This window comes from Ipomoea triloba, chromosome 12 (assembly GCF_003576645.1).
Source record: "Ipomoea triloba cultivar NCNSP0323 chromosome 12, ASM357664v1".
Lineage (NCBI taxonomy): Eukaryota > Viridiplantae > Streptophyta > Magnoliopsida > Solanales > Convolvulaceae > Ipomoea > Ipomoea triloba.
Window position 1 is genome coordinate 12,062,462 of NC_044927.1, and position 16,057 is coordinate 12,078,518.

The 16,057-nt window shown below is 41.1% G+C and overlaps 1 protein-coding gene across 1 annotated transcript; it reads right to left on the reverse strand.

Moving 5' to 3' along the window:
• Positions 1-2,211: 2,211 nt before the first annotated feature.
• Positions 2,212-3,975, reverse strand: LOC115999374. Its single transcript, XM_031239229.1, has one exon. The coding sequence runs from the start codon at positions 3,973-3,975 to the stop codon at positions 2,212-2,214; it is 1,764 nt and encodes a 587-aa protein (XP_031095089.1).
• Between the last annotated feature and the right edge of the window lie 12,082 nt (positions 3,976-16,057).

Below are 16,057 nucleotides of genomic sequence, written 5' to 3' on the forward strand. Positions count from 1 at the left end.
GTTCGTCGAAAAGTACACTGAGGATTTTTGGTAGTTCACTTTTTCCCCCGAGCATTTACAGAATTCTTCGAGACACTTTTGTATTATTTCCGCCTGTTGAAGTGAGGCCTCGCTGAATAATGCCATATCATCCGCGAATAGTAGGTGCGAGATCACAGGTCCGTTTCTGGATGCTTTGATTCCTTTCCAGCTCCCTGCAATTACCAAATTTTCAATTAGATGGCTGAGCCTTTCTATACACAAAACAAAGAGGAGAGGGGATATTGGATCTCCCTGTCTGATGCCCCTTCCCGGTTTGAACCATTTCGACCTTGAATCGTTCCATAACACTGCTAGCCTTGAGGTTGTGACGCATTCCATTATGTTTCTTACCCAAATATGATTAAAACCAATCAGTTGGAGAGTTTGTCGGATGAAATCCCAAGATAAGCGATCGTATGCTTTTTCTAGATCGATTTTCAGTATCATCCACCCAGTTAGACCTTGCTTTGTCCTCATGGAGCTTAGAACTTCCTAATATACCAATATGTTATCTGAAATTTGCCTTCTAGGTACAAAACTTGACTGGTACGGTCCTATTAGCTTTTGGGCGGCATTCTTTAGCCGTGTTACCATGGTTTTGGTGATGATTTTGTATGATACATTACACAACCCGATTGGTCTGAACTACTTGGCTGACTCCGGGTTTGTGGTTTTGGGAATCACTGCAATAAGTGTGTCATTGCAGTCCCTTGGTAAGCTGCCACTGTTGAAGAAGTCCTCCACGGATCTAACTATCGTTCCTCCCACATGGTTCCATGCTTGTTGGTAAAATCCAGCACTGTATCCATCCGGGCTTGTGGCCTTGCATGGCGCCATGCTGAAGAGTGCTTACTTTATCTCATGTTGTGAGAAGGTTGAGTTCACTTCCTGCCATTCTTCCGGTTGCAGTGCTGGGAAGTGGTCTTGTAGTCTATCTGTCAATGTTACTTCAGCATCCCTGGTATATAGCTTACTGTAAAAGGTGCGTATGTGTTTTCTTATTGCCGCTTCCTCTGTTATCCAGGTTCCATCATCATCCATCAGCCTTTCGATCCTCAACTGATTCTTTTTTATTACTGTGGCTATGTGATAGAAACGAGTATTTCTATCCCCGGACATAATCCATTCCTCTCTAGACCTTTGAAACCATAGCATCTCTTCCTGTTGTAATGCATCCTCTAGTTCCTTACGTAGTTTACATTCCAGCTTGATGAGATCTGATCTTGGGCTAGTCGCTATTGCTCGTTGGATGCCACTCAATCGTGCCAGTAATCTTTTCTTCCGGTGGAATATATTCCCAAAGACGTTTCTGTTCCATTCTTCTAAGGCATTTGCCATAGTGTTTTTGTTTTCTTGCAGGCTTCCTTCTTTATTCCATACATTCTGTATCAACTGTTGGAAGTTTGGGTGGGATATCCATGCCATATTGAATCTAAAATTCTTATCCAGTGGTGTCTGTTCTGCCGGCCTAACTCTTATGAGCAAAGGTGTGTGGTCTGAAGCAATCATCGGTAGGTGCTCGACATAAGCGTCTGAGAACCGTAGTTTCCAGTCTGCATTACTGAGACCCCTATCAAGCCTGGCTCCCCTAAAGGTATTTGAGTCCTGACCTCTTGACCATGTATACTTAGAGCCTATGTAGCCTAGGTCGATAAGGCCTTCTTTGAATATCCATTCATTAAAGTCCGCACAACGGGTTGTTGACAAGTATTCATGATTACTCACTTCACTGCTGTCTACGACCGAGTTAAAGTCCCCTGATAGGAGCCATGCTCCTTGGATGCCTAACCTGTTCTGGGTGAGGTTGGCAAACAACTTCCTTTTTAGAATGTAGTTTGGGCTCCCGTATACGGTTGCAAAATACCATGGTTCCCTCTGTCCATCTTGTACTTGCAATACAACAAACTGTGGATGAGTGTGGAGTACCTCTAATATACAATTTTTCCAAAGAACCTAGATTCCTCTAGAAAACCCCACTGCCTCTACTCTAAGCCATTCCTCGAAGCCAAACTTGGAGCAGATTACGTTAGCCTGGTTCCCAGAAATTTTAGGTTCAAGAATACAGATTATTTGGGGGGTGAAATCCCGAACAAATTGTTTGAGGGCGCGCTGAAAGGATTTAGACGCCGCGCCCTGACAATTCCATGTGATTATATTCATAAAGAAACAAGCAACAATAAAATCCTGCGCTTAAAGGCGCATGGTGTCCAGATCTTCCTGGACGTGATCCCTATTGTCGCGAACACCAAGGTCCATATCCTCCACTAGTTGATGATCTGGCCGGTTGAATACCGCCGGGTTGTCAGGTGGTTTGTTCTGGAAAATAGCATCTAGACCAGCTTCTGTTGGCAGATCCGCTGTGTCTTCCATGGAATATACTACCGATGTCGTTATCTTCTTTCCTTTTTCTGAACCACGCAAAACTACATGCGATGTTTCTGCTGCTGCCCGGTTTGGGTTTCCACCTCTTCCTCCCCTCCCTCTCGTTGTCACATTACCCCCGCATCCAGTGGGAGGTTGCTGCTTTCCTTGTTGGTAAGGACCTTGCTGTTCGGGTGCTGATGGGGTTCTGGTGTTAACACGAGGTCCGACGCCTCCTCTTCCTCGTGAATAATTCACATGGTGCATCCTGGGGTTATCGTTCCGCTGATTTAGCACTTCAGTCATCGGATCTTCCTCTTCCAAGTCTGCTAGAACGCCATATCGGACTGATAGTTCGCTTGTTGGGGCCGTTTCTTTATCATGATAACCCCTGCCACCAGTGCTCCTTCTTGGGCTACCCTGAGGGATCCGGTATGCAGTGTTCCTTTGCCCATTCCTAGCTTTACGGGTAGCTATCATCCATGGTCCAAATCTTGCCGAAAGATCAGGGCCTTTCGGGGGTTGCTTGGCCAAGAAAGGAGACGTGTGTTCTTGGTTCCCTTCCTTTGGCTGAATTCCTTCTCCATCTGCATTGTCTTCCTCTGTTGTCTTATCTGCATTCTCTTTGGGACCGCACTGTTCCTTGCGATGCCCGTAGATGCCACACCTGAAACAAACAAGGTGGATACCTTCATATTCAATAGGCCACGCCTTTCCTTCCATGGTAAACTTTGAGAGAAGCGGCTTTGTCATATCCACTTCGATGCAGATTCTCGCAAATCTGCCTTTCGAAACTAAGCTTGTTGAATCATCGACTCTTATCGGGCGTCCAACTTTCAGTCCAATTTTTTCCACTATGTCCTCATCAAAATATTCGATCGGGATGGTCGGAAATCGGACCCAAACTAGTAGCTTTTCCATCTTGTTGTTTGATGGGTCAAAGTTTGGGACCCATTCTTGTACGATGAGATAGTGTCCAAGAATCATCCAGGGGCCTTCGAATTTGGCGAATTCGTAATCCCTAAGAGCTTCGAATTTTACCACAAAGTAGTCGTCGTTGAGTGCGATTAGGTCCATATTTGCCTCTGGTCGCCACATTGCCTTCATTCGCTGGAGTAGGTACGAGTAGCTCACTCTTATGCCCAGGACTGGAACAATTAGAGATCGACGCCAGGGTCTTCGAATTCTTGCCTTCTCTTCTTTGGTGATTATCACCCTTGGACAATCTGGGTCGTCCTCTCCCCAGTTCATTTCATCATAAGATATTGGCTCCTCCGCTTCGTCTTGCTCCTTATTTTCATGCATTTCTTCCATCCCTGGGTTCTGGATCAATGGCTTGAATATCTGGACCCAAGATTTCGGTTCTTGGGGCCTCGTCTCCATTTGCAGTGGTGATTCCTGTACTTGGTTCTTGGGTTCTTGGCTTTCCGTCGACACGGGCGGGGGCAATTTCTCCTCCATTGCGACAGCGCTCCGCTTATTCTTCTTCGTGCTACGAACCAGAAGGTCCTGCTCTTCCGTCGACCGCTGGGCGGTGGTCGCCGATAGAAGTTCGGAGCCAGAACTCGATGCGTCAAAGAGATGATATGTCATTCTCCCTTTCCTATTTTTCTCATCTTTATCTATATTATATTAATTGAATCATATAAAGTTAACGGAATATTAATGGAGAAGAGAATATTTAACGGAAAACTTAACAGATAATCATAAAAGTAAGATTAAATTAGGTAATCTCTATTAATAATATTAATCTGAATTATCTTAATCATCTATTTGATTAAATAATTTATCTGAACCATCCATTTGATTAAATAATTTGACCGCCATTTTTTTTACCCATTTTAGGCCTAACTCTCTGTGGCTCTTATTAGTATATATATATATATATATATATATATATAGGCCTAACTCTCTGTGGCTCTTATTAGTATATATATATATATATATATATATATTTCTTGTGTGCAATGTATGTGTGAGAATATTTTGTGATTCTAGCTATATATATGAAGCTAAGTGCAGTGATTCTGATGTATATATGTGAAAGTTACCAAGATACTACCAAGTGTATATGTAATGTTAGATTTTATCTTTTCCCTTGTCTAATTTGAAGATTTCAAGTATTATGGTGATAAAGGAAATTAATTGAGTTCATGGTTCTTTTATCTTTATTGTAGCATTTTCTGCTATTAAATCTCAACATATGCCTTTATATTGTTATTGATGTTCATGTTTTTCATTATTAGATTAGTAAATTGTGGCAATGTTATCAAAGTTTTTGAGTTGTAATAATGACTTTATTTTAAAATTATGATTTTGCCTATACTCTATTTATCTAATTAAACTCTTAGATTTATATATTTTAATTTTAATAAATTAAAAAGATTCTAAAATTTCAATTTTTTGGCTACCCAAACCCATCAGCCCAAACCCAAAGCAATTTGTTATTATTTTGGTTCGGGCTTCAGGTACAAAAATTCACAACACAAAATCTTTGGGTATCTAAAATTAGCATAAGGTCGAATCTTAATGCGATCCATGTCCACCCCTAATCCATCTATATCTCTCTTTCTCTCTCATATGTGTGTGGGAATCTTAATGCGATCCATGTCCACCCTTAATCTATCTATATCTCTCTCTCTCTCATATGTGTGGGAGAATTCAGGTGAAAACGGGCTCTCATAAAAAATGATGACGGATCTTATTAATATGTTTGGATAGATCAATGATTAACTTGATAAGCAGATGCTAATAAATTAGAAGAAAATGGTGTGCCAGTTATTTATATATAACTGGTTAAAAACAAACAAAACAAAACAATAAGATAACACAAAAAGGTTACAATTAAAACTTAATTCTGTTATCAAGCTCAATGATTCCAGTAATCACTCTATATTTTCTGTAAAGGTCAACACTAATTTTCATTATGCATTTAATTTATTTAATATTTTCTTAACACTAAAATCTATGTGTTTAACAAATATTTTAATGTAAATTTTAAAAATATAAATTTTATTCTCTAACATCAAATTAAATTAATTAATATAAGAAAGTAAATTGCTTTTGAGTCAACATGATAGTCTAATCAAACACGTAATTAGAATAAGATGAGTTATACAAATATCCACATCAATTCGTAGTATTTTGCACGGCCACGTACAAGCAATTAAGTAATAAGCAACCCCCCGAATACTTCATTTATTTATTTATTTTGTTGGAGATAGTAACATTTATATCATCTTATACATGGACCATATTGTTTGAAATCAAAATTACATCATCTGACTTAGGGGTGTAAACGAGTCGGGCCGAGCTCGAGCATAGGGTGGTTCGAGCTCGAACTCGTTAAGGAAGGCTCGGCTCGAGTTCGAGTTCGAGCTCGAGAATTGATACTCGAGCTCGAGCTCGAGATTAGGGTTGAACTCGCGTTCGAGTTCGATTTTGAGCTCAAATTTAACATGTTTGATTTTAAATTCATGTTTCAATTAAAAATAAATTATAATTTTATATGTATATATTATATTATATTATATATCAATAAATAAATAAATAAATAAATAAATAAATATATATATATATATATATATATATATAATATTATATATATATGGCTCGCGAGCGGCTCGACGAGCCACGAGCCTAAGACATTAAAGCTCGAGCTCGAATTTGACCGAGCTTTGACCGAGCAGCTCGCGAGCGGCTCGCGAACCACTCACCCCTATGCAAATGTCATACTTATATGTACAGATGTCATACTTATATGTTCAAATATAATACTAATCATGAATACAATTTTTGTTACTTATAAGGGTAAATGTAATACTTTTAAGAGAAAATACAATACTTTTACATAATAAGTGATGTTGGCAAGTGCTCCTTACTTATAAGGGAAAATATAATACTTTGGAAGAAAAATGTAGTACTTTTAAATCGAAATGTAAAAGTATTGTATATTCCTCTAAAAGTATTACATTTACCCAACAAAAACTGTATTCCTGATTAGTATTACATTTAAGTATATAAGTATGACATTTGTGNTATATATATGGCTCGCGAGCGGCTCGACGAGCCACGAGCCTAAGACATTAGAGCTCGAGCTCGGCTCGATTATTAAACGAGCCACTCGAGTTCGGCTCGAACTCGAATTTGACCGAGCTCGAGGAGCTTTGATCGAGCGGCTCACGAGCAGCTCGTGAACCGCTCGGCTCATTTACACCCCTAATCTGACTAATATGTGATGAAATATTACAATACTTGTTATAAATCATATCATTTTATATATTTTATTTTATCAAAAAGAGTTAGCATTGGATTTAGTCCCTCGACTATTAGGATTTCACCACTTTGATTCTCGAATTTCAAACTTATTCAATTTCAACCCAACTAAACAATTTTTTATATATATAAAATAGTCCTCTGTCAAAACCAAAATGGTCCTTGATGAATACCCTGACTAGGGTATCCGACCCGAAGGGACCTGGTATTTGGAGCCCGCTGACTGACCAGTCCTTCCCAATTCGAGGCCCGGGTGGAATAACTCGAGTGGTCCAGTCTGCGCAGGAAGTCGGGAAGCGACGTCCGACCAGGTGCACCTCGAAAGGCGGTGATGGTGCAGAAATCAGCATTTATGACAAATTTTTGGGGATTCTTTCCTATTCCAAATTTTGGCAACTACTGTGGCGGTTTTATCAGCCCAAATAACCTTGTTAAAACTATTTTTGTTAAGATCCTATCATATTTCCTATTATTCTTGTATAAATACCCCCCACCCCCCGGGGTCACAACGTTAAGGGTTCTGAATTTAATGCAGATATAAGTGTTCTCCTTGCTATGCTTGTATTTTTTTCCTCAATAATTTCTCTAAAGTTCTATGGCAGTGTTGGCCAGTCGAGACACTTGTAGTGCAACCGTAAAACCAATATTGGCGCCTTCTGTGGGGAGTGATCCAAAAAGTCCCGTCTTTTAACTGACTACATGGCACAAACTCGACGCAGTCGTTGTTCGGGGAACACAAACCAAAACCCTAATGCCAATGCTAATGCAAACGCCAATGGCAATGCTAACGAGAACGTGAACGGAAACGCTAACAGCAACATGGTTGTGATTGCTCAGCATAAAGTTGACCACACTTCCGTTAGGGATCTATGATAGCAGTTAAGTCGACTATAACTTGATCTACGCAAGTAGCTTAGTCGTCGAAACTAGGTCGAGCAGTTGGTTGCTAATAATGAGCAACCATTCACATCTTCAGCGGCGATGCCAGTCGTAGTGCCAAACCCTCTGGCAGCTCCCGCACCGAGCCTTGCTGATGTAATCGCCCAAGTAATTGTGGCTTGTGTGAGAGTGGGTGTCCTGCCATTGCCAGCTGAGCAAGAGGTGCCACAACCATCAGCTCCAGCCGAGTAAAGTAGACGTATGGCCTCTCAGGATAATGGTCATTCCGATCATTCATACGGTCGCGCTGTCGAAGTCAGACTAGGCGGCCAGTTCAATCATGCCGGGATCTTGCAGCTCCCACTCGGTTAGTCAGAGATCGGCTGAGCGGTCGAGTTGAACATTGCTTGCCCAACCGACCATTGGGGGGAGGGGGTTAAGGAGCACTCTGGAGCGAGACTCATTTGCGTAGGCACCTGGTTAACCGGCGTGGTCGGGAGGCCAACGCACAGCCTGGTGATCCTGGCGTTGCGGACCTAGCAAGGGTAGTCATGGACTTGAAGCACAAGATGGAGGAGAAAGAGAGGCTGATCACTAAGCCTTTGCTCGCTGCTTCTCCTTTCACGACAGAAGTAAGGGATTATATGGCGCCCTCAAATTTCAAGTTACGCAAGCACTCTACGTATGACGACTCTGGCAACAAATGCACGATAGGTTGGGACCGAATAGCTACCGCCCACCTACGTAGTCAGTGCAACTGAACAGTTGATCTATCGAGCCTTTGTGCCTACGTTAACCGGCTAGGCACAAAGGTGGTTCACTAGCTTGCCATCGTAGTCGATCAGCTGCTTCGAGCAATTGGCAGAAGTGTACTTGACGCATTATGCAGGTAGCATGAAGCCTAAGAATAGGTTATCTGATTTGGCATGGGTACGATAGGATGAGAGAGAAAGCCTGCGATGTTATCTGGCTAGGTGGAAGAAGGAAGTCTAAGCGGTCGAAGGAGGATAGGAACACCAGACAGCACTGACGTTTTTTATAGAATCCCTACACCTAGACGGGCAGTATAACAAGATGCAAGATGAGAATGCACGAACCTACGCTCAAGCTATTTAGAGAGCTAATCAACTTGCTGACACTGAGGATGCAATCAGGTAAAGATAAAGTAGTCTGGGGCAGTGTTAAAACGTCTCTGGCCAGAAGACCCTAGAGTGGTCGACCGAAGGGTGCTGCTGCAAGTTGGATAACAACGAGACAAGTGCACGATAGGTTAGGACCGAATAGCTACCGCCCACCTACGTAGCCTGTTCAAGAAGTGTGAGAGCAACTACAACCTCTGCCACCTGTCTAACCAAGAGATAATCCGCAAACTCTAGATGCGTGATAAGCCTCCGAGATACCCTTAAATCAAGCACATATTAGGGTGTTTTGTCGCGTTTATAGTATCCTTGCATGATGAATTGTGCTCATAAATGCTTGAAAATCACTAACCAACACACGAAAGCTACTTTTAGCCTAAAAGAGGTGAAACAGGAGCCTCGATAGCAAATAGGAGCAAAAGTTGAGCTTAAAGAGCGAACCAGGCAAGATCGGAGCCCCGGAGGACCCAACAGGATGGCCACACGCGTGTGAGCGTGCGTGGAAATAATCCAGTAGCCTCCCACGCACACTCACACGCGTGTGAGCAGGCGTGGAGACTGCATTGCGCGAATTTTGATTAGGGTTGCTTTTTCGGTGACTATTTAAACCCCTTTTCAGAGGAGGAGAGGAGGTTCCCAGAAATTTAGTTTTCCTTTCCTTAGTTTTTCTTTTGGAGAACTTTATCCATTTTTCTTAGTTTTTCATTTCTTAGTTTAGATAAATCTCCATTGAAGAAGACAACAAGCTTGGAGGATTACTTCACTCTAGGTGATCTCTATTTCATTTCTATTATATTTTCTTATCTTGTTCTTGGATTGAATTAGCTTTCGTCTTAGATTTCATATCATGAGTGGCTAGTTTAATCTAGGGATTTGGATTGTGTGATTGTATGTTGCTAGTGTGATGCTCTTATATCTATATTTGGATCTAAATGCTTAGATTGTTGGATTATCTATTCTTGTCTATTGATTGTTGTTTTGATGAGATCTTGTTTGGATTTGGCCAATCTAGATGAGAGATTGAGCTCTTGACTCTTTCATGTCTTTGATTAGAGTTAGGATTTGAAGCTTGACACAATCATAGTTCCTATGGACACTTTAAGAATAATAGGATAGTGTGTAGCTTAAGTGTTTGATAAAATTGATTTTATTACTGAAATGGTCCCTCAACTATTGCAAAATTACCAATTTGGTCCTCGATAATTTTTCGTTCTCAATTAAGTCCCTCGACTTTGAAAATTTTAACCAATTTGGTCCTCCGTTTATTTTGCCGTTAAAATCAGGACCAAGTTCGTAATTTTGCTATAGTTAAGGGATCAAATTGGTAATTTTGCTATAGTCATGGGACCAAATTGGTAATTAATTTTTTATTGAAATGGTCCCTTGACTATAGCAAAATTACCAATTTGGTCCATTGACTAGAGCAAAATTACCAATTTGGTCCCCGATTTTAACAGCGAAATAAACGGAGGACCAAATTGGTTAAAATTTTCAAAGTTGAGGGACTTAATTGGGCACAAAAAATTATTGAGGACCAAATTGGTAATTCCGCAATAGTCGAGGGACAATTTCGGTAATAAACTCGATAAAATTTCTCTTAGAGCTTTGGATGCTTGAAGGCACTCCTTAGCTAAAGAAACCTTAGTACACAAAGGTGGAAACGGACTAAGACAAACACACTCTTGAATAGCCAACATCCTTGCATTATCTATCATTTACCTTAGTCACACCACAATGCATCATACATGAACACTATCCAATCCCTACCCCTTTTTACATACTTACAAACGCTTTTACTTTATTACTTTCTTGCACTCAAACCAAACCTTATGAACTCCTTTCACTGACAAACCACCATTCACCACACTCGAATCCTATGCACGACTCAATCAAGTAAACTCCCGAACACTTGAAACACCTCCACGTCCCTCCTTCGAGACCGACACTCGGGGAGTCACTGACTTTCCGTTTTAACACAAATATCTTTTGACATTTCACCCTATGCACGCAAGTGTTGTCAAAATGGCGCCGTTGCCTGGGAGGGCAATAGGTTGTCATATGTTTTTGTTTACTTTGATTGTATGAATGCTAGATTTGAGCATTGTTAATCCATACCACTTTCTTTTGTTTTATTTTTATTTTATCTATTTTTGCTACTTACCCAATTGACTACTTCTAGTCAATTGTGGAATTTCTGTTTCATTGATAATCTTACTAGGTGAATGCACACGCGAGCAAAAGGAAATCAAGGCTTACTACCCTACATTCCAAAAATCAATAGAGCAACTAGAAGGAAAAATACACAAAGATCACAAATGGTTTCATCAAGCGCAACAAGAAATCCACCAGGAAGAGGAACAACTGTACCAAATCCACCCCCAGTTCCAATTGTTCCACAAGCACCAATTAACCATGAAGAACCAATCCTTGAAGAACCACAAGCTAACAGAACTAATCATCAAAACAACATTCGTGAAGAAGAATACTATGGAATTCCTCAGGAACCGCAAAGGTCAATTGCAGATTACATGACCCCTGATTTTAACATGCATAATTCGATCTATGTACCGCCGATGGAAAACGTCAACTTTCACGTGCATCCAACTATTCTCACACTGGTTCAAAACAGTCAATACTTGGGATTACCATCTGAAGATCCCAAAGCACACATCACAAGGTTCATACGAGCATGCGGGATGTACAGGCAAGAAGGCGTTAGTGAGGAGATATTTCGACTTAAATTATTCCCATTTTCAGTTATAGGAGAGGCAACACGATGGTTGGAAAGCCAAGACGACAATCATTTCAGATCATGGCAACAGTTGCATCGCGAATTCATGAACGAGTTCTTTCCCATCACAAAGACTATGAGGATTCGAAGGCTAATATAGGAATTCAAGCAAGGAAGACTTAAGAGTCTGGGAGAGGCTTGGCGACGATTCAAGGTTCTTAAGAAATAATGCCCACAAGATCTGATGCACTCATGGGACATGATTAGCTCGTTCTACGGAGGGCTAACAGATGAAGGAAAGATGTTGCTTGACTCATCCTCCAGCGGTGCCTTTGTCTCCCTAGCTTTGCCAGAACCTGAAGAACTAATTGAGAGAATATCTAAGAATACATCCTGTTAGTACGACCGACGAGGAGATCACGGGGGCATTTATGAAGTTGATAATTATGTGGCGAGCAGGCAAAAATAGAGGCAATGAATCATGAAATCAAGAAGCTACAGGCTATGGTAGAAAAAATGGAAGGAAAACCTAAGCCTTGTATGGCTTTGGCTCTTTACTGTAACATTTGTGGAGGACCTCATGATACTAATATTTGCACTTCTCCGTCTGCATCTGAGCAAGTTGAGGCGGTAGATTACCAAAGGAACTCCAACTTCAATGCTTATGGACAGAATCAAAGATCGAACAATAATTGGAAGCAGGGAGAGGGTTGGAACAATAGCAACAATGATGGATATCAAGCGAGAGGACAATACAACTATGGAAACAAGCCTGCATATGGACAAAATGATAAGAACAGATTGATGTACAATCAAAACCAAGGAATTGGAAATCAAATGACCCAATTCAGGCCACAATACAACTCTCAACTTGACTTTACTCAACAGAGAAGGGATGACATCCGTGAAGTAGATGAAAGACTTACAAGGACGATCATGGAACTCAAGAATGATCGGGCAAATCTAAAACAAGAGATTACTCAAGAGATTAGACAAGAGATTTCTAGTCTTAGACAAGAGTCCAAGGCTACACTAAAGACGATTGAAAATCAAATCTCTCAAATGTTTAAGATGATGTCGGATAGACACTATGGACAACTCCCAAGTAACACTGAGAACAATCTAAAAGAGAGAGTCAATGCTATTGATGCCAAGGAAGAAGAACATGAAAAATGTGACTCGATGGATGCTATTTGTGGAATATGCCAATGTACGGTAGAAGACAATAGAAACGAGACTACCTCTTGTAGTCCCGATCTCAAATTAAAGAATGCGAGCGGTTCGTGCACAATCTCAATGAAGGAAAGCAAGGAGAAAACCACTTCGGAAGTATGCCCAAAAGAAAAAGAGCTACCACGAGACAAAATCAAAAGTTCAAAAGAGAAAGAAGCAGCTCGAGAAGGTACAATTAATGCTTTTATCCGAAAATTTTTCAATAACAAGGAATGCCGTGAGTTATTTGAGAATGACAATTGTGATAATTTTACTTGCTTAAGCCAAGAATCATCGGCTTGTTTGACTAAGGGTTACCCTAGAAAGAAGAGCGACCTTGGAGCTTTGTTCATTCCTTGTTCTCTACAAAACATGGAACCTCAAAATGCTCTATAAATGTCATGTCTTCAAATCTTTTTGAAAAATTGAACTTACCAAGTTTGAAACCGACGAGGCTGACTCTACGTTTAGCTGACGGAACCACACGGTATCCGGAAGGCTTAGCGGAAGATGTTTTAGTAAGAGTAGGAAAATTTCTTGTGCCTGTCGACTTTGTTGTTTGCAAAATGGGTGATAATGAGCCCCATGGATCCTCAATTCTTAGAAGACCATTTTTGGCTACGTGTCGTGCACGCATAGATGTGAGTTCAGGTGAAATAACCCTGAGATTTGATGGGCAAGCCACACATGATGAGAAGGAAAGAATGAAGGAAGAAGATGATAATGTAAGGGCAACGGTCAAAACAAAATCCAAACCGAAATCGAAGTGGAAAAATGATAAGCTTACATGCAAGAATACGTGGGTACCAAAATGCTTCCTACCCACTACCAAGGAGTATGGTTGATTCTTGGCCAAGGTATCATACGTCTAGCCAATGACGTAAACTGTGGCGCTACTTGGGAGGCAACACAAGATTCAATAAATTGTTTCTTTTAAAGTTCTTTTTAAGTTTTTATTCTAATAAATTGTTACAACTCCAATGGTACCATGTTTTTGAGGACTAACTTGTAGGATTCGAGATTAAAAATTGCTTTGGAAATGCCTAAATTAGACATAGGTATGAAGGGAAAGACCAAAACTGGAAGGAAATAGTGCACGGAACTAACACACGGGATCACACGCGTGCAGCCGTGCGTGGGAGCAAAACAGTAAGCCCCCATGCACGCTCACACGTGCGTAGCCGTGCGTGGGAGCGAGGCAGTGAGCTCCCACGCACGCTCACACGAGTGTGACTGGCGTGAAAGCTCCCCCACGGGATTTAAACCCCCATTCGGCCTTCCACGCCATTTTTGCTTCTCTACCCTATTTTTTCTTCTCTTCTCCACGCGAGGTGCAATCCATACTCAAGGTTTGAACATATATCTTATCTTTACTTCAAGAAGGGTTAAAACATCACCATCAAGGTAATTTCTAACTTTTAACCATTTATTTTTGGATATCCATGAGTTTGGAAGAGCTTGAATGTGAAAATTTATTCTACATTACCTTGCATGATTTTGAATGATTTGAATGTTTAAATTGGTTTGTAATGCTTCATAGAACTATCCTTTGATGTTTTCTTTCATTATTGATGATTGCATTGATGGATTGATATTTATATTTGAGCTTCAAGTGTGAACACCATTGTTGAGCATATGGGTTTGTTAAATTTATTGTTCAAATCATGAAATTGATGCTTGAATTGATGAGTATACTTGTTGTAGAACTATTATATGCCATCAATTTGACTTTTCACATGCCACATTGCCCAAATTGAATTTTCAATTTCAAACCCTAATTTTAGAATTTGGGGAAGAAGATGAAGTTGACTTTTTGAAATTCTTGACTTTTATAGTTGACTTCTTATTTGACTATCAAATTGAATTATCTTATGATGAAATTATGCATGTGTGTGATAATGGAATGATATTGTTGATATTCTTATGATAGAATTGTTCAAAATATAGGGGAAACTATGGCGAAATTTTCGAAAATCCTAAGCCCTATATCTTTAAAATCCATTATCTTGACAAGAAATTTTACATGAATCCAATGGTCACTTATTTGAAAGATAATTATTCAAAACCAATTACCATGAATGATAATTTCTAAAATTTTGTAGGATGGGACGAGCTAAAGTGATTGCAAAGAAAACTAAATATGATCACGGTGAATCCAGCAGATCACGAACACGACAGCAAGCTGCAGTTCAACAAGCTCCCCAGGAGCGAGGTGCAAGGTCGCTGAGGCACTTGACACCCCTTCAACTGACCTCGGTGGATAACTACAAGAGCAAACAGTTGTCAGTCGGCCGTCACTTTGATGACAATGTTTTAACAGAGTTTGGTTGCTTGGATGAGGTGAATAGACTGATAAGGCACCGACAGCTCCGCCGACTATTCGAGTGGAGAGGACCTACATTCGCGCCAGTCACGTATGAATTCTTGGCAACATTGGAAATCCGAAAAGAAATTAACAATGCAAGAGAGTCCATTTCCTTCAGACTGTTCGGCAACCACTATAGCTTGTCAGTTAACACTTTAGGTGTTACGCTTGGATTCCACACCGACGAGAGCATCTCTATGCTAGGGGTGTAAACGAGTCGAGCCGCTCGCGAGCCGCTCGCGAGCCACTCGGTCAAAGCTCGGCTCGAACTCGGTCAACTTCGCGCTCGAGCCGAGCTCGAGCCGGCTCGTTAAATAATCGAGTCGAGCTCGAGCCTAAATATTTTAGGCTCGTGGCTCGTCGAGCCGCTCGCGAGCCATACATATATATATATATATATATATATATATATATATATATATATATATATAAACAAATCACCAATCCACAAACTCCAGCATATATATAAACTTAACACCCAGAGGAAAAAAATAAAAACTAGAAGGATAGTCAGCCGACAAGGAGGATGGTCGACGTTGGCAGCGAGCGCTTTTAACAAGTTTGAACAGAGCCAGAAAGCAGAAAGCAGAAAGCCATAAATCTTAATACACAGTAAATACACAGCACCTGTTGTAGCTGCGGGAGACGCCGTTCGAGCTCTGTTGCGGGGGCGGGAAGCGGCGGCAACGGTGGGAAGCTACGTCGGCGATGTACTACTGCAGTCGTCTCACGTCTGCTCACTCTGCTGCTGTGATGTTGTTGCGTCGAGCTCTGTTGCGGGGGCGGGAAGCGGCGGCAGCGATGGGAAGCTACGGCGGGAAGCGACAACGGCTGGTCGATCTTTGCTGCGTCGGCGACGGAAAGGAGAGGTCTGCTCGGTCAGCGGTGGTCTGCTCCGTGATGCTTGGTCGGCGATGTGCTGCTGCAGTCGTTTGCTCACGGAAGCGAGAGGTGTGGACTGTGGACTGCTGCTCCCAGTGCTCTGTGATGCTACGTCGGCGGCAGAAGCTTAAGCATTTAGATTTAGGGTTAAGTACTTATTATGTATTTATTTACTCTTTTATCTTTATTATA

Coding starts and splice junctions, on each gene's coding strand:
- LOC115999374 (XM_031239229.1), bottom strand. CDS start 3,975: ATGACATATCATCTCTTTGACGCATCGAGTTCTGGCTCCGAACTTCTA.